Here is a 27,834-nt window from a genome sequence, read left to right as displayed (position 1 = left end):
AAACTTTATAGACTAAAATAACTAGTCTAACTAACTCCCGGCGGTCAGCAATACGCGAGTAACCCTTGACGCATGCGTATTGACGAACGCAGAAGCGCAGAGGATAGAGCAAAACAAAACACCGGTCATGAATTATGCGTCTAAAACAAGAATTTTTAAAGAGAAATGGCGGAGGATCTCGATATAAGAGAAGAAGCTAGCGATGCTCCAGTACATCGCGTCAGGGGTTACTCTTTTAGCGCAAGTCGACTTGCGTACCGCTGACCGCTGGAAGCTAGTTATTTTAGTCTATATATAAATATGGATATTTTTCTTACACAAACGCGCCACTTTGCTTCAGAAGGCCTTTGTTAACCCCCCCGGAGCCATGTGGAGCAGTTTTATGATGGATAGATGCACTTTTATGGACTTAAAAAACGACCCAACAATTCACTGCCATTATAAAGCTTGGAAGAGCCAGGACATTTTTAATATAACTCCGATTGTATTTGTCTGAAAGAAGAATGTCATATACACCTAGGATGACTAATTTTCATTTTTGGGTGAACTAACCCTTTAAACAGCATATAAATCAAAACTGCCTAATGTTACTGAACGAAATGTCGCCCCAGGACGAGCTATAGGCCTGCATAAGTTTAGGGGGTGTTGATGTTGATCTACACCATCTATCGTTTGATCATCATTCTGAATCCCATCGGTACGTATTCTTTACAAAAACTTTTTTTTTTCCTCAGCTTTTTGCTCAAAATGTAGCTTTTTTTGTGAAACTTACCCACATTCAAAATGATTGAGATAATTTTTTAAACTTCAGATGTTCAGATATTCATACAACAAAATATTCTGGGGGCCAGAAAACTTTTGTGGTAACTTTTTTTTTCAAACCCTGGCGGGGAAAGAGTTAAAAGATACTTTTCCAAGAGTACTTAACATTTGTTTATGTATAAAACTATTTTGTGGAGTAGAAAAAAAATATTTAGTGCACTTTTAAGCCTGGATACATGCATGTGTTTTCTACTTTCAATGTTCTCACCCTCCGTAATGTCCTCCATGGCTTTCCGCACACCTCTGTCAAAGGCACGGGCATCGGCGGGGCTCTGGAACGTCAAGCCACATTTTTTGTTTCCGACCTTCCAGTGGTGAAATGTGGGCGTGGCCTTCGTGTAGATCAGATCCTTCCTCACGAAACATTCCAAAATCACCTGCCAGCCAAAACAAGTGAGACATATCTGAGACTGAGCCGACAGCCTTCTGCTGCTGCTCTGCTAGAGGTCATTGCCTGAGAAAACTCTTGCAAATCACATAACAAATGGATTTGTAACCAGATTTGTCTTGGAAAAGAACCCAGCATGCAAAACTCCCCAGGTTGTAAATCAGCTTGATTTCCTAGAAGCCCCTGGGGAGGAAGACTATGAATATTCGTGCCACACCTGCTTGTCTTTGAGCCGCTCGCCATGGATGAGGAAGTCGCTGTGGCCGGTCAGCTCAGCAGGCATCACCTTACAGACGCCCACCCTGCTGAGGCCTCCACCTTCCTGTGCCAGCCATCCCCCACTCGAGTCATCTCGGGTCATGACCACCGCTTTGACGCGCACAATGTAACTGTCACTGAGAAAGAGAGAGAAAGAGAAAGACACATGAATGGGACGTAATCCAAATGGGGGATTAGCTGATATTTGCAACACATTTTGTCAAAAAAAAAAAATTTTTTTTTTTTTTTTTTGGGCAAGTGAACATTTTAACACAAAGAAACATAATATACATCTTTTTTTGACAGTTTGTGCGGTTAATCCACAAATAAAAATAAATAAATACAATAAAAAAACACAAAAGACTTATTTTCCCGTTTGCCCAAAAAGGAGTGGGAAGAAGAAAACTTTTTTAATCCCACCCCCATTTCTCATAAATCATATAACATAACATAATAAGCTTCCTTTTTGTTTTCATTGGACCATTACTTCATATCATTACACTTGAGGACGAAAAGTAACTGTTTTATCTTTGCTAACTTAATAATTAGATTGCAATAACAACTGTAAGATACCAAAAATGGTAAGGACATTTTACAGATACCAACACTGGTAATGGACAGCACATAACAACAATGGTAAAAAAAAAAAATTACTGTGAATATCATGATGATTTAAATGCTAAATGTCTTTGATTTAAATGTCACCAGAATGTATTTAAAAAACATTTATTTGATACTTACTAAGTATACTACAAATCCATTAACACAATTACTGACATATCGCTTCAGACTTACTGATATAATTCAACTTTATTTGGAGTACTTCTTTATTGCACAATGCAAATTTCTTACTATTACGCCTAAAATGTGTTTTAATATCACTATTAGTAAGGATAGTATGATCTCTGTATAATATCAGTCAAGATATTTAAAGTGTACCTAAAATATACTTGCAATAGTTCCACTTTAGCACAATCAAATACACGTATCTTTAGTTGAACTTCAGCACTATTTCTAGATAACTAAAGTGCATTATGTGAAAAATTAGTTTCCAATTTAGCAGACTTTAAGTATATAAATGTAATATACCAACAGTACAATTACAGTGTATTTAGGTACATACATGTGGAAATATATTTGTAGTATACTTAGCATAAAATAAATGTATTTCAAATACATTTTGGTATATTTATTTGAGTAAAGTAACATTAAAGTTTGATTCATTGTGAAAAACATTGATTCAAAACTCAAATTGTTATCAAATATTCACGGTAGTCCCAGTGGTGACATCAAATATTGTATAACATTCTGAGAAATATTGTCTTTATGAACTTATGTTGGATTTAATATTCTTTTTTATGCTCATTAAATTTTAACTAGGTTTTTACTTCTTATTGATTACTTCATTTTAAAATGTAATTTATTCCTGTGATGCAAATCATAACTCCTGTCTTCAGTGTCACATGATCCTTCAGAAATCCTTTTAATATACTGATTTGCTTTTTAAGAAACATTTCTTAAAGGGATAGTTCACCCAAAAATGAAAATTATCCCATGATTTACTCACCCTCAAGTCATCCTAAGTGTATATGACATTGTTCTTTCAGACGAACACAATCAAGAGTTATATTAATAAAAGTCCTGGCTAATCCAACCTGCATAATAGCAGTAATTGTTGCTCTGTTTTTGAAGTCCATAAAAAAATCCATCTGTCCGTCAAATAACATGTTCCACATGGCGAATCGATGCATTTGTGTAAGAAAAATATCCATATTTAAAACTTTGTAAAGTAAAGTTTCGTCCGATCACTGATTCTGCCTTTCGTATTCAATTTATGGGAAAAGTGTTGAAAGGCGATTGGCCAGAACTTTAGTTTATAAAGTTTTAAATATGGATATTTTTCTTACACAAACGCATAGATTCACTTCAGAAGGCCTTTATTAACCTCCCAGAGCCGTGTGGAGCAGTTATATGATGGATAGATGCATTTTTTTATGGACTTCAAAAACAGAGCAACAATTACTGCCATTATAATGCTTGGATTAGCCAGGACTTTTTTAATATAACTCCGATTGTATTCATCTGAAAGAAGATTTAGGGTGAGTAAATCATGGGCTAATTTTCATTTTTGGGTGAACTAACCCTTTAATATATTTGTTTGATGAATAGAAAGTTCAAAAGCAATTATTTGAAACTGAAATCTTGTGTAACATTCTACACAGTCTTTACACTTTTAATCAATGTAATGCTTCCTTGCTGAATAAAAGTATTAATTTCTTAAAAACAAAATCTTATGGAGGCCAAACTTTTGAATGGTAGTGTAATTTCAATAAATACATTGATTTATTATAATCATTAAAACACATTTTATTTCAATAAATAAAAAAAGAGAAAGACACATGATTGGGAGTGTGGGACGTGATCCAAATTAGGGATTAAAAAATGACTGTGAAAATCATGATTTGCTAAATGTCTTTGATTCAAAAGTAGCATCCCTAGTGAAAAAAAAAACTACATCAGAATATATTTAAAATACATTTAATTCATACTAAGTATACTACAAGTCCAAATCCACATTTACTGACATATCGCTTGAGACTTACTAATATAAATATTATAATTTACTTTTGAATGGTAGAGTATTTCAATAAATACATGGATTTATTGATTTTATCATAATAATTAAAACAGTTTATTTTAGCTATATCCAAGCCCAGCCATACTCTATATCCAGCTGTGTATTTTCCATTCATCTGCGGCTTTACACAGTGATGTCAGACATAGCAATGGGGAAATCAAGACATCAACACCTTAGGCCAAAGCAAGGTGGCCTGTCAGTATGAAATTCACAATATTCACAGTGTTACATACGGCCAGAGGGCAAGGCGGCAAAATGAAAACCAAATTTAAAAAGTCATCCCAAGAGGCATCTGCACTCACAGTGAGGCTCCAGAGCCTGAGCCAGGTATACTTTCAAACTAAGTCAAGCGTTCTTCCCCTGTAATGCTGTGAAAGTCAGCAGTCAGCCTTATATGGTAACCTGAGCTGGCGTGTTCAATAATTAACCAGAGAAGGAGAGCGGACGGGTGAGGAGGTGAGGGCACGTCTCAAGACCAGAGAGCAACTAAATCAATAGACTGAGCCAGAGGAAGGAAACAGCCTCACGTACGTGTGAACGCTCACAATCTACATTAAGACCTCAAGCGTCTGACTCACAAATAACCAGGAGGAAAGAAAACAAACTGAATATCTCAGTTGTTCCCCCATCAGAGAGTAGTGAGATTAAATGGAGAGCAAATGAAGATTTCTCTGATTAAAATCTCATGTTTCTCCTCTAGAATTTCAGAAGAGATCTCAACGATGTCTCAAACTGGGCTCAGACAGATGTAAGCAGGAGGAAATGACTGGGAGAAACCACAACACTCAATATAGTACAGGAAGTCCCACCTATCAGATAAAAGAGCCAGTTGCTTTTTTGGTAAAGGCTGCATTCGCTTTAGCAGGACCTGAAAAATGTTGTCGGCTAAAGAAGCAAAATGTATGATAGTATTTTTATCAGATAATATTAGTATAATAAAAACATGATTAGCCAAAAGTTTGGAATAATAGAGCCCCAAGGCTGCATTTATTTGATCAAATACTGTAAAAACAGTACTATTGTGAAATATTATTACAATTTTTAAAAAGTAATTTATTCCTGTGTTCAAATCTGTATTTTCAACATCATTACTCCAGTCTTCAGTGTCACATGACCCTTCAGAAATCATTCTAATATGATGATTTGCTGCTCAAGAAACATTTCTGATTATTATCAATGTTGAAAACAGTTTTTTCTGCTTAATATGTTTTCATTTGATCCGGATTATTTGATCAATAGAAAGTTTAAAAGAACAGCATTTATTTTAAATAGAAATGTTTTGTAAAATTAAAAAAAACTTTACTTTGATCAACTTAATGCTAATTAAAAGTATGAAATGCTTTTTTAAATGATCTTTCTTAGGCAAACGTTTGAATGGTGTCTTCCAAAATGTGTTTTTGTCTTACTTGTCTAAGGCCTAGTCCACACGTACACAGATTTTTTATTAAAAAAAAAATCTGTCCATGTTGGCCAATCAGAAGCCCAAAAAAAAGGTTATTACTGGCTCCGGTATATAGACTAACACATAGTCATAAGCTGGGATGCACCGATACCACGTTTTTCAGACCATTTGGGAACTTGCCGATACCAAGTACCAATATGACTACTTGATAATACCATTACAGTTCAGATGTTTTTCACTTTCTGACTGTAACAAAGTAAATATACAAATTGATGCTGTCGCAGACATTTTAAGATTCAATTTGGCGTTTTCCTAAACAAACATGGCACTGCTGCCCATTTCACATAAATGTAACCTGTAACATTCAGTGGATTTCAGTACCACACGACATAGTAGCAGAACAACTGAAATGATATGTTATCATATATAGCCAATAGTCATACAGCCTTTTTCGGAAAAATGAGAGGCAGGTTCTTTTTGATGAAAAGAAGCATCTCTGCATTATTTCTGTTTCTGTTTTCATCTGCAATGTGTGACACTGAGCAAGGGAAAAAAAATGAATCTATGCCCACCACTAATATATATATATATATATATATATATATATATATTAGTGGTGGGCATAGATTAATTGTTTTAATCTAGATTAATCTCACTGAAATCTTGGAATTCATCTAGATTAAAATGGCTCATTTGAATTCTGCCGAAGGCATTCAGAATATGTGTGCTCGTAAGTGATCGTTTGTCTTTTTGTAGTTTGAATAATAAATAACTTCTGTCCTTTTAAGACCTGACGCACGCATAGATCCCACTGTTCCTGTGAGCTGGTTACGACTGTGTTTACGTTAAAACTCACCAAAATGGGCATTGAGACATTTTTTTGTTAATTTGACCATTAAAAAGCTGGAAAAAGGAGCTCATTTTTGCACTTGTATGTCAGAGGCGGCTTTATTACGGTATGTGTGTGTGTGCTTCAGATGCGAGCGCGAAATCTGCGGGAATTAGTAGAATTAACGTTATGTGCAACCCCTCGCGAAATTCAGACCGGTCACACCAATACTAACAAAAGTCCAGCAGAACACCCGTTCGCAATGTTCAGAGGATTAAACGGACTGAGAGGAGAGCGCAGCTGATATCGATACTGTAGAAAATGAGTATTGTATCGTTTCAGATATTTCAGTATCGATACATAGCGAAATATGGATATTTTTGACAACACTAGTAGGTATACATTACACACAGGTTTGAAGACTCGTTCTCTGGCCCCTACAGTGCAATTCGGCTAGGTAAACATCCGCGCTAAAATATCAAGGTGAAAGTCATCATAGCTTGTGTAGTATAGACCCAGCTCCCAACCCAACTTTGAGAATAGATTATATTAATAAATATATATATATATATATATATATATATATATATATATATATATATATATATATATATATATATATATATATATATATATATATATATATATATATATATATATATATATATATATTTTTTTTTTTTTTTTTTTTTTTTTTTTTTTTTTTTTTTTTTTTACAAAGGATTTACTGGAATTACCTTCATTTTAATGTTATATCTTGAAATTATTCTGAAAAGTGTATATCTGCAGCAAAACAAAATTATTTAATTTTACCTCAGGTTTTGCATGCGTTGGTTTTCTCTGGCACTCGCGGTGGAGACTAGTCGTTGCGCACATCCCTATTAAGCAAGGAACACACCAAACCAACGCAGACCAACTAGTAAAGACGAAAGCAGACTTCGGAGTTGGCTCACGTTGGCAGCGTCTGGCTCCAAAGTTCCCCTGACACACCAAGCCGACACTCGACATCCGACGGCCGTTCTGCGCCTGCGTAAGAGTAAATAGCTTTCCGTACCAGCTGGTGTCTGTTTTCGTTATTCAAAGCGGGAAACCGGAAGAGCTACCCTGTATACCCTATATAAACAAACCACCTCATAATCTCGCTCACCACAGACGGTCACTTCTGGGGGTTTTTCTTGTGCATTGGTTCGCTTGCAGAACAGCCAATCAGAACGATCAGATGACCCGACTGACCGACAAGCACCGACGCCGATTCAACATGTCGAATTGGCTGAAAAATAGCAGTCGAGGACCAATGTCAGCCGACAGTGTGGAACACACCGAGAAAACTTAGTTGGCCGATGCACAAAAACTGCTGGGTGTATTCCAGGCTTAAAACAGCCTTTCACTTTCAACACTACTCACTACTAAGGTTGGGACCCGAAACAGAACGATACCCAACCCTACTCACTACCGAGAGGTATCTGACTCTGTTCCTCCATATGATGAGAGAACTGCATGTATCTGTATGTTATAAGCCCTGTTAGCATAGTTATTAGCAGTAATATTTTGGCTACGTCCGCCACAGACTCGCCTCATGTAAACAAAGGAGATAGCAGCGTACAATCTGACGTCAAACGAAGGAGATAACAGCACGCCTGTCGACGTCACAAGCCAAAATCTCGGGTTTCACCGGCTAAATGACAACACTGCAACTGCAGTTTCTGAAAATCTTCACCCTGGCAGGAGTTTTTAAGTGACCAGATAATGCGTTTGCGTGAGGACGAATGGCCAAAAAAACTAATATTCTTAAAAATAACCGTGTTCGTGTGGTCAGGGCCTAAAAGTGTTTATATTTCAGACCTGTCGGGATGGCTTTCGTGGGAAATTGGGTATGTGCGTGTCTCATCGTATCCATAAATAGAGAAAAGTTGCTCCGGCTACTTTGACACTATGGAGTGGGAGTGTCATTGGTTAGTTGTCACAACGAGCTAGAAAGGTCCCTTTGAAGAGCATCTAGAACAATCTGAGATTCTGTCTTATGACAGGATCTACAAAACATGCCATATGAGCGGTTATTACGGTCATCCATTTGTAATCATTACACACAGTGACTGGCCCAGGGCCTGCGTAGATGTGGCTCCTCTAGTGGAAAGAAAATAGAGAAATGCTGTCTGTGGGATTAGAATTAATGAGGGAGGAAGTCCTGTGGGAGCAGCACCGTCTAATGTACTTACACTTAGAGAGCCAGGCCAGGGGATTGTCTGTATGCCAGAGTCATTCAATATCAGCAGCTAATTAAAATCAAATCAAATGTAACTCCTCATAAAACTAGGTGTTTTTCATAATTGAACGAGCGGAGGGCTGGTGATTCCTCTCTAAGCTGCAGCTGTCGGTGGGATTCACACCACACGTCCTTCATGTCCCGCACGGTGTCTGGGGTCCAAAAGGTGTGTGTGTGGGTATATATATTAGTATTTTTGTTTTTTTAGATTTTAGTATTATTTATATAGTATTATAGTTATTTATTAATATTTTGAATTAGCTGCTTTATTTGATTTCAGATTCATTTTAATGTATATGTTTGTTATGTGCTTTATTCATTTTTATTATTTTTTAAAAATCTATTTAGATTTTAGATCTATTTTCCTTTTTTAGTAATTTCTTTCAGTTTAAGTAATTTTATTAATATTAAACATTTATTTCACTTAGTTGCCAAAACAACATTTCTAATCCCCATTTAACGTTTCTAATCTTTGTCTAATATTTTATTTTATATATGTGTATGTATATATATATATATATATATATATATATATATATATATATATATATATATATATATATATATATATATATATATATATATATATATATATATATATATATATATATATATTGCTGTCAAATCGATTAATCGTGATTAATCACATCCAAAATAAAAGTTTGAGTCTACATGTGTGTGTACTGTGTATGATTATGTATATATAAATACACACGCATGCAAATATTTCTTAAATATATACATTTACATAATAATCATACACAGTACACAATGATTGTAAACACAAACTTTTATTTTGGATGTGATTAATCGCGATTAATCTATTTGACAGCTATAATATATATATATATATATATATATTAGTGCTGTCAAACGATTAAAATATTTAATCGCGATTAATCGCATTAATGCCATAGTTAACTCACAATTAATCACAATTAATCGCACATTTTTTTTTATTCTAAATGTCCCTTGATTTCTTTTTGTCCCATTATTTTTTCTTATTTTAATGCTCTTATCAACATAGAAAAGTGGATCGGCTTGCTTTGTTCAAATGTTTGTTTTATTGAAAACAACATTGGCATACTGTAGTGTTCGATTTCACACCAACATTCTCACTTGAAGCAGTCATTCACACTTGGAGCAAATAATCGCTCACACAATGTAACACTGTCCATCAATAAAAGGGTGAAAAAAAATACTTTGTTGCACAAACAGCCCCTTCAACAGCCCTTTCTAAGGGATCAAAACAGGGTGATACAAAATAAAATTACAAAGTGCACATGCAAGGTAAACTAGGACTCCGCCTATAGTGCAGTTAAACCAGGGGTCGCCAACTAGCGGACTCCGGTCCAAATCCGGACCGCGAAGCCTTTTGACGTAGGCTAATGAAACGTTGCAATGCTCACTGTTACGTTCAGACCCAGACGCGCGGTCAAGCATGCAGTGAAGAAGAGACTGATGGTGCGTTCACACCGGACGCGAATGACGCGACATGCACGCCGCTTAATTCGCGCCGCAGAATGTCTATTTGCGTCTTTGCATTGACTTAAATCACTCGCGCAAAACGCTTCATTCGCGTCCGGTGTGAATGCACCACCAGAGCAGAAAGCAGCGCTCAAGACAAGCACTTTTAGTTGAAGACCCCTGAGTTAAACCATGGCATAATACGTTTCTCATTTCGGCGTCTCACGCTTGCCATCCACATCTACTCTTTTAATGGCCCACAAGTGTGGGCAGCCGCAGCGTGCCTGATGTTTTGTTTCCGGTCTAGCTACATCCGGAGTGGTGTTGTAGTTTTTCTAACGTTACTAGTTGCTGCAACAGCATGTGAAAAAACTACAAAGTTTGTTAGACCAAAAAGAACGATAATCTCGCGATAAAAAAATTGACGCCGTTAAAATAGGTTTGCGTTAACGTCGTTAATAACGCGTTTAACTGACAGCACTAATATATATATATATATATATATATATATATATATATATATATATATATATATATATATATATATATAAATTGTATTTTAGAATGTACTTATAATATATATATATATGTGAGAGAGTGAATATATATATATATATATATATATATATATATATATATATATATATATATATATATATATATATATATATATATATATATATATATATATATATTTGGGATTAAATGAAACCTAGAAATGTAGCAAAATATAGCTACTAATTAAATTGATCAAATTACATATTTTGCACAATATTTAATGAAAACCCAGAAAAATTGGTAAAACCAGATTGAAAAATGTTTATTATCAAGGCTGTAGGTTTTGGAACAAACATAAAGGGAAATTACCATGTCTACTATGCCAAAATACCAGTCAATGCTAGTCAATGTCGGCCAATTAGTTCACCGGCGGATATATTTGATTAAAAGCAATGCTAATATTACCGATAAGCTCTCTCTCACGACGGATCTAAAAGAGGACGCATGATAAAACCTGGATGTTAAATGCAGAAAGGCGAGTGAAAATGTCACTGAAGTATGTGTGAGTGTTTATGTCTGTGTGTGTGAGAGAGTGAGTCATTCTATCCATCTGTGATGTGGAAATTTACAAAAAACAGTCCTTTTTCCTCGCTTTTCTCTCGTACAGTCTAAAAGATCGCACCCCTTTACACTCCGGCGAGTGCAGGAGGACACAAGAGGGTAAAGGGGTGAGAGATATATTACAAACGGAGGAACAAATAAGACTGATTGTCAATCTGAACATGTCCACTCGTTTTATGCTAAAGCATTACCTCTGAAGACACTGAATTCTTCCCTTACATTTCAAACACACTCTTATTAGTCACTGAATGTAGTGTCTGGTTAAAATTAGAGACTGCTGTTTCCTTCCTGTGTGATGTCATTGTTGCTTCCTGTTGTTTATCTCCTTTGTCCTTCCAAGGACACTAGACATTTATAACAGGAGACTTTTATCTTTACGGCATTTTAAGTCATCAACATATTTTAGAATTCCTTGCATTGCATCTTCTTTCTTTATTTGAACAAAGACATCAAAATCACGCTACAGTATACTGAACAAAGAATCGGAACAGTAAAATATTCCCCCGTACTGTTTGAGCAATGGATTTCTATGATATCTTGATCATTGTATTCACGCTCATTTGGTTCAGATAAAACCGAACCCGCCTGTAACGCCATTCGCTGGACATTTCGCACGTGAGAGTGCAAGAAGCAATGAAACATCACTTTGCAGAAATGTCGCAACAGACACGTTTTTCCAATGAGCCTGGGTTGGGTTTGGAACAACATGAGGGTGAGTAAACAATGACAAAATGTTCATTTTCATTTCAGATGTTATCAGACTGGCTTTTGCCTACACAAGTTTTTTCTAAGAGCAATAACTAGTAGGGGTGTGACGAGACTGTCATGTCACGATGCGATACAGAACTCACGATGCGATATTATTGTGAGACATATGGTAAAATTTTAACAAAAATATACTGTTGATTAAAACGCCAAATCTGGTATTACATTGGGGGTGGAAATGAATAAGCTTGGACTTGGTGCTGGTAACAAAATGAACGGAATAAAATATTCATGATTCTGAAGCTGAAAATACACTCTGTCACTGATGAGATATATTTAAGATAATGTAGGCCACTTTTTACTGGTAACATAAGATATTTGGCAATTTTAGAACCCACAAATAATCCCCCATTGCATTATTATACATTATATTCAACATTATACACCGATCAGGCATAATATTGTGTTGGTGGTTCGGCGGTGGACAGGGGTCAGCATGGGCACCCTGACTGGTCAGCTTTATACGCAACAAACTGCGATGCACTTTGTATTCAGACACCTTTCTATCAGAACCAGCATTAACTTCTTGAGCAATTTGAGCTACAGTAGCTCGTCTGTTTGATCGGACCACACGGGCCAGCCTTCGCTCCCCACGTGCATCAATGAGCCCTGTCGCCGGTTCACCACTGTTCCTTCCTTGGAGCACTTTTGATAGATACTGACCCCTGCAGATCGGGAACACCCCACAAGAGCTGCAGTTTTGGAGATGCTCTGACCCAGTCGTCTAGCCATCACAATTTGGCCCTTGTCAAACTCGCTCAAATCCTTACGTTTGCCCATTTTTTCCGCTTCTAACACATCAACTTTGAGGACAAAATGTTCACTTGCTGCCTAATATATCCAACCCACTAACAGTTGCCGTGATGAAGAGATAATCACCTGATTCACTATGGTCATAATGTTATGCCTGACCGGTGTATGTAGTAGTTTAATGTAGTACTGACACTTAAACTCTGAACACTTGAATTTTTACTCTATACACAATACAAACTTTCACTATCCACAATACATATTGTTTAATTTCTGTATTGCGATATACTGTGACATGATAAATTGTTACACCCCTAATAACTAGTCAATGAAACAAAACAAAACAACAATGAAAACTACACAAATGTATAGTCGCAGCAACATTTCCATGACCGTGAAAACCCATAACTTGCATAATTCAAATACTTCCGCAATTTTCCCTCCAGTGCAGTTGTTTTAGTTAGCTGGTTATCTTTTCCAAGTAAATAACTGAGAATATTTAGCATGTCTCTTTAGCATGCTGGGACATCTACCATCTGGCTTCTCAGGGGAAAAAATAGGGTCATAGAATTACAGGCATTTAACAGACATAATGTGAAGCGTGCGCGTACACACACGTACTTGAACACACACACACACACACACACACACACACACAACAGAATGTATGAAGGCGGCGAAAGCCACGACTCCCTCTGCTCGCTGCCGTCCCAGGCTGGAAGGTGTCTCAGTACGGCCTCTCTCCCATCTGTGCGGCAGTGGGCGTCAGGCCAGCGTCACACCCCACCGTAACCAGCCAAGAAACAACTCGCCGAAGTGCCACACAGGTGACCATCAACCGCAACACAACCATCCTCCTTATTCCATCTCCATTCAAACGTGTCACGCATGCTCATTCAATTGTCATGGTCACATAGAAGGAATCATAATGGAGAAAAAATGATGCATAATTATATGCAACTAGCCCTAAACCAAGCCTAATCCTAACCCTATAGTAAGTACATGTAGTTAATTAATATTACTCAGTACTTAAATGTATAATTACACTGTAACAAAGACACCTTCAAATAATGTGTAAGCAAATAAATAAATGAGAAAAGCAACAACCCCCATCCGCTTTCGTCCTGCGCTCACCCATGAACACAAGTGTCCAACTTGTATTGACTAACAACAAAAAAAGAAGTGAAGATGTGTGCAGTTCAATCGTGGCAAACTCACAGGGTAGCATGGCTAAATAAACATACTGGTTCATCAACACTGATGTCATTTGCATTGCTAGACCCTCTTTAGGGTGTTTCAAACCCTCCTGTTTTTCAGTGATTAATATCTTAAAGGGATAGTTCGCCCACAAATGAAAATTCTGCTAACATTTTCTCACTCTCATGTTGTTCCAAACCCATAAGACTTCTGTTAGAACAAGAAAAAAACTAATTAAGATTTTTTTTAATGAAACCTGACAGATTACTGTCCCTCTATTGAAAGTCCACACATTCAAAACTTGCTTTAGGGGTCCTATTATGCCCCTTTTTACAAGATGTAAAATAAGTCTCTGATGTCCCCAGAGTGTGTGTGTGAAGTTTTAGCTCAAAATACCCCACAGATCATTTATTATAGCATGTTAAAATTGTCACTTTTTGAGGGTGAGCAAAAACGCGCAGTTTTTGTGTGAGTCCCTTTAAATGCAAATGAGCTGCTGCTTCCCGCCCCCTTTCTATAATAGGGTGGAGCTTCAAGAGCTCGTGTTAGCAACTCCGATTACCTCACGCAGACAAATGTCAGAAACTGTTCAGCCTTTTATGTTCAAACCAGAGTCAGACAATGATGGAGAGACTCAAGAAGAAGTGACAACCGTTTGTTGTAGTCCTTAAAAAGCGATTTCTTTATAATAAAATATCTCCCTTTGCTTTGAACTCTGAGCGTCGTTACTTTGCAGATTATGCTCAAACTTTGTTCATGCTCAAACAGCTAAATAAAGTTAAAAAAGTGAAATCATAAATGGTAAACAGAAGCTCAACCCGTATGCTTGACGCATGAGAACAAACTTAATTTGTCCTTGAGGAAACTCAAACATGCTTGTGTGACATGCAAGAACAAACCTCACTGGTTCTTGTGCATATCTGATGTGCTCTAAGCTGATTAATGTGCAGAGATCAATGTTTATACCACAGTTTGTTCTGCTTCTCGAATCTGATTGGCTGAGAGCCTTTTCCGACCTTGCGATATTCTCCCAGTATCAGCATTTGCCGCTGACTCTTACTGTAGATAGTGGTTAAACATGAGATATAATTCATTTGGGGATTTCATTGGGGATTTCCTTTGTGCCATCAAACTGTTGTATAAATGCAATATCACACTCATAGCAGTGCAATATGGCTGTATATCAGCACGCTGTGATTACCTACCGCACTTGGCCAATCTGTATGCTTTCATAGTATGGAAAAGAACAGCTTTTTCTTTCTACGTTCCACAAAAGAATAAAATCCATTCAGGTTTAAAACAAGAGGGTGAGAAAATGATGACAGAATTTTCATTTTAAAGTGAACTAACATTTTAAATGACATTTAAAACAACAAATCTTTTTACCTCACAAAGGTTTCACAAGATTCCCCAGGTTTTCCACACAATAGTCGCGTTTCCACTGTCGGGCTAAAGGTGGGCATACTAGTGCGTGCCAGGGCCAGTCGCGTTTCCACTGTCACATCCGGGGCTTGATCGGGCCTCGTCGGGGCTTCCTCTGGCCGTTTTTGGCCCCCCGAATACCTTGGTCCAAAGTGGGCCAGCCTGGACTTGAGGAGTGGTTACGAACAAAGGTGGAGTTTATCTGAGCTTGGAGATGGCAGCGCCGCGGGCGTGGATGATTTCATATACCAGCATTACAGACTTTTCAAATAATTTTAGCTCAAAACTCACTTTTGAGACAGCTGCGACCTGCGAGTGATTGATATAACTTCTGTATGTGATCTGATGTGGATTCTGATCACCGTATAAGGCAGAAATATTTATATGCCATGCAAAAGACTATTTGCCCTAACCATTACCATAGTAAACATGGTAAATACGACTGCTAGAAGAAATCAGACATATCATAGGGTATCACAATCATGTATTTATTTGTATCTTTCAGTACGTCTCGTCTCTTTATACTGCACTGATATCCATATTTAGCTCCACATATGTCATAAAATAAAGTGCTGTAGAATATGTAGAGGTGATTGTTCTTTCTAATTGTGATAATCTGTCCCGTGACTACAAATAAAAAAACGGACACGACTTTCTTTTCTGAAATAACGGTAAATACTACTTTATTTCTGTGCAATCTTCTCAACAAATTAATTTATTATGATAAATGTATCACTTATTATTGTAAAGCTGTGGTAAAACATTGATGCTTGGGTTTTAAATATTTAAGTAAGCAACATAAATGGCAACAAACGGCCGTTTTATCATGCTCGTTTTGCGATCTCTCTGATTAGTTTTTTGATAAAACATACATTTGTTGGTGAGGTTTGTTTGTGTGACGTGTTCCAGAGAGGTGTGTTACAAGCGTGTTTTAGTGAAGCGCTGCGGAGCTTCTGGCCTGACAGTGGAAACGCGACTAATGACCCCATCTTCCAAACTTGCCTGTTTTATGGTCAGTCCAGTCAGGCACTTCAAATATGGTTTTATCTAGTTCCACAGAAATGACACATTGAACCTTAGGATGGAGGTAAGAAAGGGACAATCCTAAAGGACCTTGACACAAAACAACACAAAGTACAAATATATTTCCAAGCTACCCATATTAAAAGGTCATAGAAAGCCATTGGGATTCTTTAGGTGCCCTCCAAAGGGCCAGCAAAAATACCCAACTCAGGGGTTCCTTGAAGATAAAAGGTCTACAAGTTTACAGAAGTAAAAATGACAAAACTTTTTTTGCAGAATTTCTGTGGCTGGGTATTTTGGTGTACGTGCAGGTTGGCAGCCACAGAGGAACTGGGGTAAAGTCAGGAGAGAGTGACGGATAGACGGATGTCTCACCATAGTTTAGTCTATTTGATTACAATCAGGGGCACCGCCGTTACAATAGGGCACAATGGTTTCCGTACAATGTGGAATTGTCCACGTTCTCTAGGCTTTAAATGATTTGTCGCCACCTCTTCCCAGAGTCTCAATGAGATCAACAATGGACGACTCAGGGAATTAATTCAATCCGCAATCTTCTCCTGTGAGGCCAAATATAGGGTGATCCTCGTGAGTTGCTGGAAACATTATTCCCAAATATTCCCAAAATAACAGAGACTGATGAATGGTACAACCCATCCATAAAGCTTGTGCTTCTGAGAATGTTTATTACTCGAACGGACGACTCCTTCCTGTCCTTTCCTTGAACCAATTTAAACTTGTTTAACCATTAACCGTTTGTTTAATCAAACAAATCAGACAAAAGGGGATCCAAAAAAACTGTGCATACAATTACACAATGTGTGTGTTTTTGGCTGCCACAAAGGCCTGCTGGACATGTGCCATTTAGCTACTGTGCATTTCAAGACTGAACAGCATAAACAGAGCTTTTATCAACCGTTTCTATTTCTCCGAAAAAACATTGCCGAACACGAGCAGTCGATGAACTGACAACACTGAGTGCACAACCTATATTAATGTGGCAACCCTAAACAGCATATAGTGAAAACATTACTTGGTGGAATAATAGTATATTATTATAATTCATTAAATACTTATTGAATGTTGGCGTCTCTTATCATATTGTGTATATAAAACAACCCTCTACGCACAACATGGCAATATAATCGCTATTGGCTAATACATTTCTTTTGTTTACTCGCCAGACTGACTATTTTATTTATATTAGTGCTGTCAAATCGATTAATCGTGATTAACCATCCAAAATAAAAGTTTGTGTTCACATAATATATGTGTGTACTGTGTATCATTATTACGTGTATATAAATACACACACATGTATATATTTAAAAGGTTTTTTATACATAAAATATTTATTTTATATAAATATATATATACAGTATATACATGCAAATATTTCTTAAATATATACAATAATGTGTGTGTATTTATATATACATAATAATTGTACACAGTACAGACACATACTGGTGGTGGTGCTTAATGTTGGTCAAAGAGTGTTTCTGTAAGAAAAATATAATAGTAATAGATTTCATTAATTATTAAGATAATACTACTACTAATAATTCTACTGTTAATAACAATATACAACTCACTAAAGACTGATGAGCTGCTGGGTTCATGAATATTAATCACGTTGTCAGCGTTGCTCAGACTGATTTGCTGAAATCAAAACAGTGAAGGTAATAGAGGAGCGCAAGCCAATGAGATTGCGTATTAGTTCCGCCCACTACCGCATATCTTCTGTTTCATATTAAAAGCTGAATAATTCCAAATGAACTCCGTTGTTTTGACAGGAAAATACAACAAAGAATATGGTTTACATGTAGCGTGTCGATTCTGCGTGGTATGCAGGACTCTCTCTCTTTGCGCGCTGTGTGACACCGTGTCCTAACTACACGCGGCGGTATCTTTTCCATGTTAATTCGAGTTTTTGTCCTAACCAGCCTCGACGGCGACACGCGATGATTCGATGATTGTGGCTGGAATAACAAAACAAAACACGGCAATGATAATCTCAGGTAGTGTTTGCGCTTTATATAATGTTAAAAGCGTGTAATGTGACTTTGAATATCATTTAGAGCTCCCAGCTTTGTAACGTAGTCGTACTAAAAGCAACAATGGATAATTTACCTCAGATCTTGAAATATTAAACAAAGGGAGTTAAAAGAACGTTTAAACTGTGAACAAACAAGTATATTCTATGACAAAGATTGTTTTAGTAACTCAGTATGTATTTTAGTAATGTTTAAATGGTGTAATATTTGTTAGTTTGATTATGTAGGCTACTTATCCATTTCCTTGCGAGTGCCGTCGAGATTAAAGGTTAGAGCCCGCCCACACTCTGTTCTGATTGGCTGGGGTTTCTGATTGATTTGTCGCATCTCGTAGTCGCGTCGCGTCTGGTGTGGACAGACAAGTTGCTTGTCGCTGGAATCTTATCGCGTAGCGTGTAGTTAGGACACGGTGTGAGAGAGAAACACAGCGCTCTCTCAAAGCGGCAGCGAGTCGTGCACCTTCACACTAGAGTTTACGATACGTCAAATATGGGGACGCTCCGCATCCATTGAGCTGAACTGAAATAGACTCGATGAAGTGTTCAGCGAGTGAAAATATATCTATGCTAAACATATACTTAGCCTCTAACACACACACTAGCGAGTAAAATTGAAGCATTTATTAGCCAATGGCTAATGATAGATATCGTTTAGTCGCCCAGAGTGAAGATTTCGTCGCAAATGCGAGTGATTTACTCGCTTTGTAAAGCAACAGTGATTTTACCAGCATTTACCCATGTTAAAAATCACATACGCAAAGCTTAATGGTTTATTTTTCAACAGACAAAATCTTGTGTGCTAATCGGATTCACAATATTAAACGTTCTTCAGCCTGTGACTGACACTAGAGGAGGGGGACAGAAATCGATTCACAAATGCATCACGATTCTCTTTCAAGTTATTCTACATCGATCCACAATCAATTGTAATTGAAATGTAATTCATATTTCTGGGTATTGGAAAGTTTAGGATAAGACATTACAAGTGGCATACAGAAGTACAACGCTGCAAGATCATAAAGAACCAACCAACCAACTCATTACACATCGAAAGACACAATTCATCACAACAACAAAAAAATCACTCATGCTCGTGCGCATCCATAAATAATCCACATAAATGACCAAGTTTAAAGATGCGGCATTTCATTTACACAGAGCTGTCTCTGATTTTATTATAGCCGCTTATTCCTATTGGCCCATCAGCGCAGACATATTTAAGTACGGCTTTTAAATCGAATCTTTACACAGAATTATCAGCTCACCACAAATTTGCATCCCTGCACTGTTGCCGAAAAACCGAGATGCACTGAGCATCAAGAATCGTGTGGACGCCACATGGAACCCAACTACCGCCACTTTTGCAATCCAAAGCAGCACCTTGTGTTTTCAACCTGCAAAGAAACTGCAGACAAACGCAGAGCAGAACGGCTCTTGACAACAGAACTATCTGGAAAAACCTGCCTGGACCGGGCTTACCGGCTGCTCTCCGTCATCTCTGCGTATCCGGCGGCAGCGCTCACGGCATCGGCGGGGCAAGCGTCTCCCGGGCGCGCTCAGAAGGACGGGGACCGAGCATGTCTGCGTCCAGAAAGCAGGGAGAAAGCTCCAGCCTCCTCTTCACACGCTGTATGATTCAGTCTCCTTGACAAACACTCGGAGTGCTGGAGTATGAGTCATCCGCAAGCAGCCATTTCTGCCTTGAGCCGGCGGCCTACAGCACAGCTTTCTCTCTCTCGCAGTCTAACGTGCAGAGAATATAATCTCCGAGCGGCGTAAGCTCCAGCTCGCCTACACCTCCAGCTAAAGCTACGACCAACAACACCCACACATGCACAGGGTGTGGGCTCAACCGAACATGAGCCAGTGCAGTTAGTTACTGTGCCCCTCTACATCAAACAACACACCTACACGCACACAACGCACACGAGAGCTGACTCGGAGCCTGTGCGCTGTGTAAACACCTACATCTCTTAACCGTCAATCATTGGTGCGAACAGGAGAGCTGGTCCTGTTCGTTTGAGTGTTTAAGGAAAGACGGTGTTATGATGGCTGTCGATAGAGAGAGATGCTTTCTGAAGGCAGATGGTGTAGCTTTGGCATCTACTTGCAGAGGCTAAACCTTGACCCACTGGTTTCTGCATTGGAGGCCTTTCGAAAGTAGCCATGTTTTATAACTAAACATGTTTTATACACCAAAAATATGGCATTTACGTCCAGTGGCTCCATCTGAGCGACTACTATGAATGGGATAGTTCACCTAAAAATGAAAGTATTGTCATAATTTCCTCACCAGTGGAAGTCAATGCTCACCAAAACTGTTTGGCTACCAACATTCTTCAAAATATCTTTGGAAAGGCATACAGGTTTGGATGAGGGCGAGTAAGTGATTTTTGGCTGAATGGACCCTTTAGGCATAATTCTATTTTAGTTCCACATGGATGAAAAATTGAAATATTATTACAATGTAAAATAACGGTTTGCTATTGAATATATGTTTAAATTCTTGTGATGCACAGCTGATTTTTCAGCATCATTACTCTTCAGTGTCACATGACCCTTCAGAAATCATTCTAATATCCTGATTTGCTGCTTAAGAAACATTATTATTATGATAATTGAAATCAGTTGTGCTAATTAATACTTCTATGGAAACTGTGTAGTGTGTACTGACCCCAAACTGTTGAATGGTACTGTACATGAGGCATACACAGGCCTTCATTTAAGTTGAAAAACAAGTGTTTATTTATTTATTATTGCAAATCTATATGAAAGCATAGATAAAAAGGGAGGAAAACAAAGGCTGTCGCCACCCATTTATACAGAAGCAATATTTTCTTTGTTGATATGATTGTGAAGTAAGTTAATGAAAAGATGATAATAGGTACATGTGCATGTGGAATCTCACATATGAAAGGAAAAATCTTGGTTCAAAGAATCAAAGAATGCTGCACTCCGACCAGTTTTGCCAGGTACTGTTGTTATTTTATCAACATTTATCAGACTTTTTAGATGCTTGAACAACATACTTTAAATTGCTGATAAAATGTCAAATCTCCGATCTATGCAGTCAGCATCATATACTGGTGTGGGAAAAACAAACAGAGTCATTCTATTTCATACGCAGAACGTTTGAGTTTCCACATGTAACAATGAGGTTTATTCTCGTGTTACTCAGCACATTTGAGTTTCCACATGTAACAATGAGGTTCATTCTCATGTTACGCAGCACATTTGAGTTTCCACATGTAACAATGAGGTTCATTCTCATGTTACGCAGCACATTTGAGCTTCCTCAAGAACCAATGAGGTTCATTCTCATGTTACGCAGCACATTTGAGCTTCCTCAAGAACCAATGAGGTTCATTCTCGTGTTACGCAGCACATTTGAGCTTCCTCAAGAACCAATGAGGTTCATTCTCGTGTTACGCAGCACATTTGAGCTTCCTCAAGAACCAATGAGGTTCATTCTCGTGTTACGCAGCACATTTGAGTTTCCACATGTAACAATGAGGTTCATTCTCATGTTACGCAGCACATTTGAGCTTCCTCAAGTACCAATGAGGTTCATTCTCATGTTACGCAGCACATTTGAGTTTCCACATGTAACAATGAGGTTCATTCTCATGTTACGCAGCACATTTGAGTTTCCACATGTAACAATGAGGTTCATTCTCATGTTACGCAGCACATTTGAGTTTCCTCAAGAACCAATGAGGTTCATTCTCATGTTACGCAGCACATTTGAGTTTCCTCAAGTACCAATGAGGTTCATTCTCATGTTACGCAGCACATTTGAGTTTCCTCAAGAACCAATGAGGTTCATTCTCATGTTACGCAGCACATTTGAGTTTCCACATGTAACAATGAGGTTCATTCTCATGTTACGCAGCACATTTGAGTTTCCTCAAGAACCAATGAGGTTCATTCTCATGTTACGCAGCACATTTGAGTTTCCTCAAGTACCAATGAGGTTCATTCTCATGTTACGCAGCACATTTGAGTTTCCACATGTAACAATGAGGTTCATTCTCATGTTACGCAGCACATTTGAGTTTCCACATGTAACAATGAGGTTCATTCTCGTGTTACGCAGCACATTTGAGTTTCCACATGTAACAATGAGGTTCATTCTCATGTTACGCAGCACATTTGAGTTTCCTCAAGAACCAATGAGGTTCATTCTCGTGTAAGCAGCACGTTTGAGTTTCCACATGTAACAATGAGGTTCATTCTCGTGTTACGCAGCACATTTGAGTTTCCTCAAGAACCAATGAGGTTCATTCTCGTGTTACGCAGCACGTTTGAGTTTCCACATGTAACAATGAGGTTCATTCTCATGTTACGCAGCACATTTGAGTTTCCACATGTAACAATGAGGTTCATTCTCGTGTTACGCAGCACATTTGAGTTTCCACATGTTACAATGAGGTTCATTCTCATGTTACGCAGCACATTTGAGTTTCCTCAAGAACCAATTAGGTTCATTCTCGTGTTACGCAGCACGTTTGAGTTTCCTCAAGAACCAATGAGGTTCATTCTCATGTTACTCAGCACATTTGAGTTTCCTCAAGAACCAATTAGGTTCATTCTAATGTTACGCAGCACGTTTGAGTTTCCTCAAGAACCAATGAGGTTCATTCTCATGTTACGCAGCACATTTGAGTTTCCTCAAGAACCAATGAGGTTCATTCTCGTGTTACGCAGCACGTTTGAGTTTCCTCAAGAACCAATGAGGTTCATTCTCGTGTTACGCAGCACGTTTGAGTTTCCTCAAGAACCAATGAGGTTCATTCTCGTGTTACTCAGCACATTTGAGTTTCCTCAAGAACCAATGAGGTTCATTCTCGTGTTACTCAGCACGTTTGAGTTTCCTCAAGAACCAATGAGGTTCATTCTCGTGTTACGCAGCACATTTGAGTTTCCTCAAGAACCAATGAGGTTCATTCTCGTGTTACTCAGCACATTTGAGCTTCCTCAAGTACCAATGAGGTTCATTCTCGTGTTACGCAGCACGTTTGAGTTTCCTCAAGAACCAATGAGGTTCATTCTCGTGTTACTCAGCACATTTGAGTTTCCTCAAGAACCAATGAGGTTCATTCTCGTGTTACTCAGCACGTTTGAGTTTCCTCAAGAACCAATGAGGTTCATTCTCGTGTTACGCAGCACATTTGAGTTTCCTCAAGAACCAATGAGGTTCATTCTCGTGTTACTCAGCACATTTGAGCTTCCTCAAGTACCAATGAGGTTCATTCTCGTGTTACGCAGCACATTTGAGTTTCCTCAAGAACCAATGAGGTTCATTCTCGTGTTACGCAGCACATTTGAGCTTCCTCAAGAACCAATGAGGTTCATTCTCGTGTTACGCAGCACATTTGAGTTTCCACATGTAACAATGAGGTTCATTCTCGTGTTACTCAGCACATTTGAGTTTCCTCAAGAACCAATGAGGTTCATTCTCGTGTTACGCAGCACATTTGAGCTTCCTCAAGAACCAATGAGGTTCATTCTCGTGTTACGCAGCACATTTGAGTTTCCTCAAGAACCAATGAGGTTCATTCTCGTGTTACTCAGCACATTTGAGTTTCCTCAAGAACCAATGAGGTTCATTCTCGTGTTACTCAGCACATTTGAGCTTCCTCAAGAACCAATGAGGTTCATTCTCGTGTTACTCAGCACATTTGAGTTTCCTCAAGAACCAATGAGGTTCATTCTCGTGTTACGCAGCACATTTGAGCTTCCTCAAGAACCAATGAGGTTCATTCTCGTGTTACGCAGCACATTTGAGTTTCCACATGTAACAATGAGGTTCATTCTCGTGTTACGCAGCACATTTGAGTTTCCACATGTAACAATGAGGTTCATTCTCGTGTTACGCAGCACATTTGAGTTTCCACATGTAACAATGAGGTTCATTCTCGTGTTACTCAGCACATTTGAGTTTCCTCAAGAACCAATGAGGTTCATTCTCGTGTTACGCAGCACATTTGAGTTTCCTCAAGAACCAATGAGGTTCATTCTCGTGTTACTCAGCACATTTGAGTTTCCTCAAGAACCAATGAGGTTCATTCTCGTGTTACTCAGCACATTTGAGCTTCCTCAAGAACCAATGAGGTTCATTCTCGTGTTGTAAACTATGAAGCAATTTGGGGCCTGCATTTTTTCCTCCTTTTGCATCTTCTATAATGTAAAAAGGAAAAAAATCTTGCAGACGCCAAACTGCATCTTACTCCTGTACAAGAGCAGAATGTGGACAGGATACAGGACGCCCTCACTATTCAGTCCAGTGGTGCAGTGGACATTCAGTAGACATGTGAACACATGACATTTATCACATGAGTGTTGCAACACTCAGTTCAGTCAGTAGAGTGCTCTCTCTTTCTCTCTCTCTCTCTCTCTCTCTCTCTCTCTCTCTCTCTCTCTCTCTCTCTCTCTCTCTCGGGCAAACACGTGAATTCTGGGGGATGGGACACAATCATGTAGCCACTCTATCAGCTACAGTGTGCTCTGCTTATGAATATCCCAATTCCAGCTCAATTTGCCCAACTTAATATTGGAAAAAATTATCAAATAAAAAGAACCAAAAATTATTATTATTGGGTATTCAAGCAATCCACTTGTTAAGTCTGACATCACGTGTCAGCGTTTCCGGGTTCAAGCGCTCAATGAGATATCAAAAGCAAACAACAAACGGTGCTAATATACACACACAGTGAGCTATAATACTACCAGAAAATCATGATCCTAACTTTTATCTCCATAGTGCAATCTCAGTTGGCCAGAGAGTGAGTCGTCTTTTATAAATCTTTAAAATACTGGTGTCCGCGAGCCATGACCTCAGAGACTGTAGTGTACACTGTAACGTTTTAAAAGCTTAAAAGTTTGATATAAATAAATAGTGCTCATAAATGGCTTAAACGAATTACACGAAACACATTAAACGAATGGAGGCTTGGACCCGGTATTCCCTACATAACGAATTAATGAGCGGATAAGCCATTCCAGGCCATATGCTAAAGTGATTTTACCAGATGTGAGGGGTGTATAGGTCCTACCTTATGTGGGCTTATTGCTTTAATAAAATGGTGATAAAAGACACCGATGTTAAATAAATGGTTTAATTTTTTTAATACACCATGAAATCAAAATTGACCATAGTTACTTGATTAATACATGTTCCTGGTCTTATTTTGCCATAGCAAAACTCTAAAGATATACATTTTCAAGTCTCTGACAGCATCTGACATTAACGTGAAAAAGAGGTGTCTGATTTGACATCACTGACTCGCAGCTGAATTGGTTTGAATATGTGCGACCGTGAATGAGATGTAAAAACTGAGGGCAAGCTTTTCAGTGACTCAAAGGGGCCATATGATGCTTTTTAATGGTTTCCTTTTCCTGCAGTGTGTAATGTATCTGTTTGTGCATATGTAAGATCTGCAAACAGGATTTATTCTAACTGAGAACACTGATCCAGACCTGTCGAAAATGCCTCGATCGAAGTCCAGATACTTCCTCAAACATCCACGTCACAATGTGAAATATTAGCATAATGCCCATCCAAAGGCATACGCAAAGGTTTGAGTGAATTCTAGTGTTCTTTTCATTTTCCGTCGGTCTTAGTGCACGATGTAACTACACACATCACAGCATGAAAATAGGAAAATGTTGGCGTTATTTTGTCACTTATTGAGCATTAGGCTAGTTGGAGCCATGTACCTCCAGTCTTTGTGCTAAGCTAGGCTAGCGGTGTGTGCGTCAGACAGAGTTATGGTACGCACAGAGATGAGAATGGTATGTGTATGGACTTATCTAACTCTGGGGGATACGGTGAATAAGCTAAAGTCCCAAAAAGTCGGCCTGTTCCTTTAATCAAGAGCGTTTCAGACAGATTGAGAATAGAGGTGCTGCAATAACACAGTATGTGAAAAATTATGTGTTTTTTGGAACATATGTTGATCTATTAGTACACCGAATATGCAAAATAATGACGTTTTAAAATAGCATCATATGGCGCTTTTAAATTTATTCTGTTCCTCACACAAAGAGCCCCGACGAGAACGAGAAATCTGGCACAGGGCACACATAAAAAGAAACAAAAAAAAATCTCTGGGCAAGTAATGGAAAACCAATATATAAATGCGGGCCAGAGTGGTTTCCGCCTCTTTTTGGCAGGTGGGTTAAACAGTTACACCAAACCTGATAAGGGCAGAGTGTTACTTCCTTAGATAAGGTCTGTGTAACCCGGCCTGGCCCTACTCACAGCAGACTACAAAAGACAGAGAAGGGGAAACACAAGACTCGCTTTTTTAAAGCAAGTCTATTTTGTATACATCAGGCATTACAACAAAGGAACTTTAATGTTGATGGGGCATTACACTATATTAAATGACAAAGTTATGTGCAAATTCTGTGCTCGCGGCACAGAAACTACATGCTTAAGTATATTATTACAAATGTAAATAACTAATAAGCTCAAAACGCTTGTCCCGTCATTAGATTCATGACTGGCCCATTGTCATGAACTGATATTGATACATGTGTCAAAAGCGGAACTATTATCAACTTGACATTGTGTCTAAAAAACACAAAGCTCATGGAGTGAGACGCTGAAAAAAGACATGACACAGTAGCCAAAGACGGCCATCTGACACATATTTATACTATAATGTTCAAAGGTTTAAAATTAAGTTCATCAACAGTAACAAATTGATAATAATAAGAAATGTTTCCTGAGCATATTAGAATGATTTCTGAAGGATAATGTGACACTAAGGACTGGAGTAATGATCTTGAAAACTCAGCGTTGATCACAGGAATAAATGATATTATTAAAAGTAAATGATTACTCTTTGTAGTGCATTTTGATCAAATAAATGCAGCCTTGGTGATTTCTTTCAAAAACATAAAAAAGTCTAACAGTCAGAAAGCCCAAACTTTTCAACGGTAGTGTCTGTGTGCATGTGGTGTGAAGAAGATAAAGGGAAAATCTATTAAACTTCTGTACCATGTTCTTAGAAATGTAGCCTTCATTCACGTTTCCTTACCCTTCATTTGAAACACCTTTACACTATTTTGAACAAAAGTTTTGATTAGCAATGTCAAGTGGTATACCTGTCAAGTATTTGGTATAAACCAAGTAAAATAGCATCTAAGTCTTTTGAAATGTTTTATACCATAATGTTCAAGTAAAAACCGTTATATCATAAACTTAAGAATCTAATGGTAATACCATTTGACAACCTGAAATAACCTTAATAAAGACTGCTATTTAAAAAAATAATTAAAATATTGTTGTAGCGAGTATATCAAGGGTTTTTGTGAGAAAAACACTTCCTGAATTACATTTGCTATGTATTTTTGAGGAAATTAATAGACACATACACACAGACAACCACACACGTGTTGTTTTTCATGTTTTATGGGGACTTTCCT

General features: G+C 38.0%; 1 protein-coding gene across 1 annotated transcript in view; it reads right to left on the bottom strand.

Moving 5' to 3' along the window:
* Positions 1-27,834, bottom strand: part of spred2b (sprouty related EVH1 domain containing 2b) — a 59,867-nt gene that overhangs the window by 24,067 nt on the left and 7,966 nt on the right. The window contains exons 2-3 of the mRNA XM_079842962.1: positions 1,428-1,605; positions 1,031-1,199 (exon numbers count right to left, since the gene is read on the bottom strand). Of these exons, the coding sequence (XP_079699088.1) occupies positions 1,031-1,199; positions 1,428-1,605 (347 nt within the window). The remainder of the gene's footprint in view (positions 1-1,030; positions 1,200-1,427; positions 1,606-27,834) is intronic.

This window comes from Gobio gobio (genome assembly GCF_949357685.1).
Source record: "Gobio gobio genome assembly, chromosome: 18".
Classification (NCBI taxonomy): domain Eukaryota; kingdom Metazoa; phylum Chordata; class Actinopteri; order Cypriniformes; family Gobionidae; genus Gobio; species Gobio gobio.
Note: the sequence above shows the minus strand (reverse complement) of the source record. Positions and strands in the feature narration are given on the sequence as shown.